Here is a 3,961-nt window from a genome sequence, read left to right on the forward strand (position 1 = left end):
CAAATTTTTTTTTTATTGTTGACTTATATTATCAGTGCTTCTTAACAGTCATTTTCTCAAATAGCAGTTTCTACCTTGGTTTTAAATTAATGGTAGTTATGCTTGTTTCCAGGATCCCTATGGTGTCGCAGTGGGTGGAACAGTGGGACACTGCTTATGCACTGGACTGGCAGTCATTGGAGGAAGAATGATAGCACAGAAAATCTCTGTCAGAACTGGTAAGTCTCCCCCCACCTCTTGATTATAAATCAAAAACTATTTGTTTGAACTTTTTAGAATCATGGAAAGATTAGAAAAAAAGAATTAGCTTTAATTTTTTACTTCTAAAGAATGTCCAGTGTTTGTAAATAGAATTCCTGAGGTCTTTGTATTGCCCCAGTCTTGCAAAATATATACTGTTTTTTCATGTGTTGATATTAGTAAAATACAAACTAATTTAAAAGTATTATTGAATTCATAGATTTTTGTCAACATATTTTTCAGTCAGTGGATATTAAAAATACATCAGTCATTGTGTGGAAGAGAAATTTTTGGCCCTAATGTCCTAAAAGATTGGAAAGTCCTAGGTGGAGACCGTATTTATTGATTCTGCTGAAAATTTCCCATGTAGCTGTAAATAACTGTTAGTTCCTAAAGATGAAATAAAATACAGTCTCTTTAGTGGTATCACTAGGGTTAGTGTTACCCATGAGTGGTTAACTCATGGAGTCACCCCCCCTCCATTGACCTCTTCCTGTACCAGACCATACAGAATCCTTAGTAATTATCAATGTTAATCATAGCATAATGTGATAAATATAATTATAAATTTATTAAATGTAATATTTCTTAGATTATATGAATAGTAGTAACAACAAAACAAAATATTTTTGTAACATCTTTCTACATTGAATTACAACATTATTAGTAACTGAGGGGAAGCCTTTTTTATTTTTCTCCTATTAATTGCTACTTCATTCTTAAAGTCATCGATACAGGTTCACAAATCCTAATGACCACAATATTATAGCTAAAATACCAGAAAATTTGACAAAATCAGTAAGTATGAAAGCCCTGGCAGCAAGGAAAATAAAAGCAGTGCCTGCCTGTAGCACTTGCAGACGAAACCACGTGATTCAAAGCATCACTGTCATTTGTTAATGACAACTCTGATTAGAGTGCATTAGAAGGTTCAAAAAGGAAATTAGCATAGAGTTTTAGCCTTGTAGGTATATGTAAACTGGGCTCATGAAAAATGTTTTTGTTATAAGTACAGAAATATATATATATACATTTTTATTTTAAGAGCTTGTTTTACATAAATATACTTTTATAAAAAATAATACATTGGTGCTGAATCACTGCACAAAAACTTTATAGACATTTTGATGTCACCCTGACAGTGTCATGTGGTACAGTCCACACACCCCTAGTGATGCCACAGAGTCTCTTTGCTAGTCAGAAATTGTCCAACATTCCATTTTATAATAGGTTTTAAGATGTTATAGCTCTATTGTTGTTTGCCAGCACTTTTCCAGTGTCACTTCTCAGAACAGTGATGCAGTAGAAACTAATTCTTACTATATAGAGCCAGGCATGTGAAGTGTTCTGTGCTGTGTAAACAGGGTTTAAAGTGGTACAACTTTTCAGGGTTAATTAACTAGATTGGAACATGATGGGCAACATCATGGTTCCCTGATGGTTGTACAATATCAGGCTATAGGAACTCTGCCTTATTTAACTTTTTTCTCTTCTCTTCCAGTGACAATCATAGGAGGCATCGTTTTTTTGGCGTTTGCATTTTCTGCACTATTTATAAGTCCCGATTCTGGTTTTTAACGAGCTTTTCATTTGCATTTAGTTGAAGATAGATAACTCTTGTCTTTCTGTACATTGTGTACATTATAAGTGTTAGAAAATACTGTATTTTGTAGCAGTGATTTGTAAGTTTGAACTATTTAATGAGAGTATTAGGTCCAAAAGAGATAATCACTGATGCTATTTGCAACATGGATTTTTAAAAGAAACCTGATCTCTAAGTGTGGATTTTTCTTTTCTCCATCATAATTCTGTCAATATGGTCTCCTTTTTCTTTTGTATATGCAGAACCATTGTGTAGTGGGGTCTGCCACTTGATTTCCTTCCAGCATTGATCCCTTTATAAAGAATATAAATTTTCTCCTGGATCACTGAGGTGTTTAAAGATGTTTATCTTACAATTTTTCTTGAGGGAAGAATGAATGACTTTTTACCTTCTAAAACATTTCCTTAAGCCAGTAAGCAGTTTGAGTCTTTTTAAAATTCGGTTCTTTAAAAATGAGAGAGAGAAAATATATTACTATTATATCAATAGCAAGATGGAAGAACTGTTTGCTAGATCCATTCTTCTCTTTTTAAATTGGGTAGAAAACCCAATATAAAAACAGTCAATATTTGACAATGTGGAATTACTAAATTAAAAGAATACTATGAACGTATTCATATTTTTTCTATACTGAGTAACAGTGTAACATAGATACAATGTAAATAAAAGTGGTATGACCAGTGCTTGTTTTTCCTTGTGTGTTATATTAAAGTAAAGTAGCAGTATGAATATTTATAGACCAGTTTCTAAAGTTGATATATTGAATAGCTGAGATATGCCTAAAGTAGCTAAACTGGAGTCAGGCATTGTTCTAAAGCACTGTCCCATTTCTGTAAGATAATAAGTACCAGTATTATTACCCTTATCTTACAGTTGAAAGAAAAGGTAAAAGAGAGGAATTTGCCCAAGGTTACATGGTAGAGCAGAGTCAAACCAAGCAGTTTAATTCCAGAGCCTGCAGTCGACTATTCATTATGCTAAGGCTACCTCACATTATGATAGCAATTTCAGTAATGACTGTCATTTAAGTAAATTCTAATTTGATAAGTAACTATTCTCCATGCAAGCAGCACAATAACAGCTTTCTCTAAGCACTGTTTTATTTAACCATAAGCAGTAACACTGCCATTAACCATCTCTTTCAACAACTCAAAGGATGGACAATTCTATAGAAACATCTGTATGTTCCTGGTGTAGAATGTAAAAGTAGATCCAGGGAAATTTAGGCGTTATTGAGCTTCTGCAAAGGTCTACAATGTATAGAGACTTGTAATTTGAAGAAACTGTGAAAGCATCTTAATTAATTATACAGTATTGTTAGTGCAACAACCATTCTGCAGTAATGTTGTGGAAAGACAGCTAACCACTATTGTGAAGAGGTCCAAAAGTGGCTCTTTGTTAAGAAGCACTAAAACAATAGCACATAGTGACGATGAAGAAAAAAAGTCATCTTTGGAAACTTTAAAAGATGATACGTATTACAGGTTAGAAAAACAAAATGTCTGTGAATTAAGGTAAAGCACTGAAAGGCAATTTCATGTTAGGTCCCTTGACTGCATCTGGATTTTCCTCTGTTAAATACTCCAAATAATGCCTGTTGAGGCACGTGGTCTGGTGGTAGCACTCTCGCCTTCCCGGCAGGAGACCTGCATCTCTGCCATTGTACTTCACATGTAGCCACCACCTGTCTGTCAGCAGAGGCTTGCGTGTTGCTATGACGTGGAACAGGTTTCAGCAGAGTGTCAAGCCTAAGACAGACTTGGAGGAAAAGCCTGACAATCTACTTTCGAAAAATCAGCTAGTGAGAACCTATGGATCATGACAGTCCACTCTGCAGCTGACTGGATACTGTTGCGTTTGGCTGTGGCGTGAGTCAGGGCCAACTTGAGGGCAACTAACAGGAACTGCAAGGCTTTAGGCTGTTATACACAGGGTGAAGAAGGAATTATCTCTAAATACTCCTTTTCCAAGGAAAGAAAGAACAACTCCCTTGTTAGAGAGTAGCTGGCACTACCAGACCCCAAACTTGATAGTTCAGGCAGCCTAGTCCCAGTACTAGTAGAATATGCGAATGACCGCATGGCTTTCTGAGGCATAACACTCTTGTAGCAGGACGTA

At 35.3% G+C, this 3,961-nt stretch overlaps 1 protein-coding gene across 1 annotated transcript in view; it reads left to right on the plus strand.

Annotated features, from left to right (window-relative positions):
- The window catches only part of TMEM165 (transmembrane protein 165), a 45,724-nt gene extending 43,906 nt beyond the window's left edge, over window positions 1-1,818 (plus strand). The window contains exons 5-6 of the mRNA XM_007946211.2: window positions 113-218; window positions 1,742-1,818. Coding sequence (XP_007944402.1) covers window positions 113-218; window positions 1,742-1,818 — 183 coding nt within the window. The remainder of the gene's footprint in view (window positions 1-112; window positions 219-1,741) is intronic.
- The last annotated feature ends 2,143 nt before the right edge of the window (window positions 1,819-3,961 follow it).

This window comes from Orycteropus afer, unplaced genomic scaffold (assembly GCF_000298275.1).
Source record: "Orycteropus afer afer isolate SDZICR_OR568_19922 unplaced genomic scaffold, OryAfe1.0 scaffold00153, whole genome shotgun sequence".
NCBI lineage: Eukaryota > Metazoa > Chordata > Mammalia > Tubulidentata > Orycteropodidae > Orycteropus > Orycteropus afer.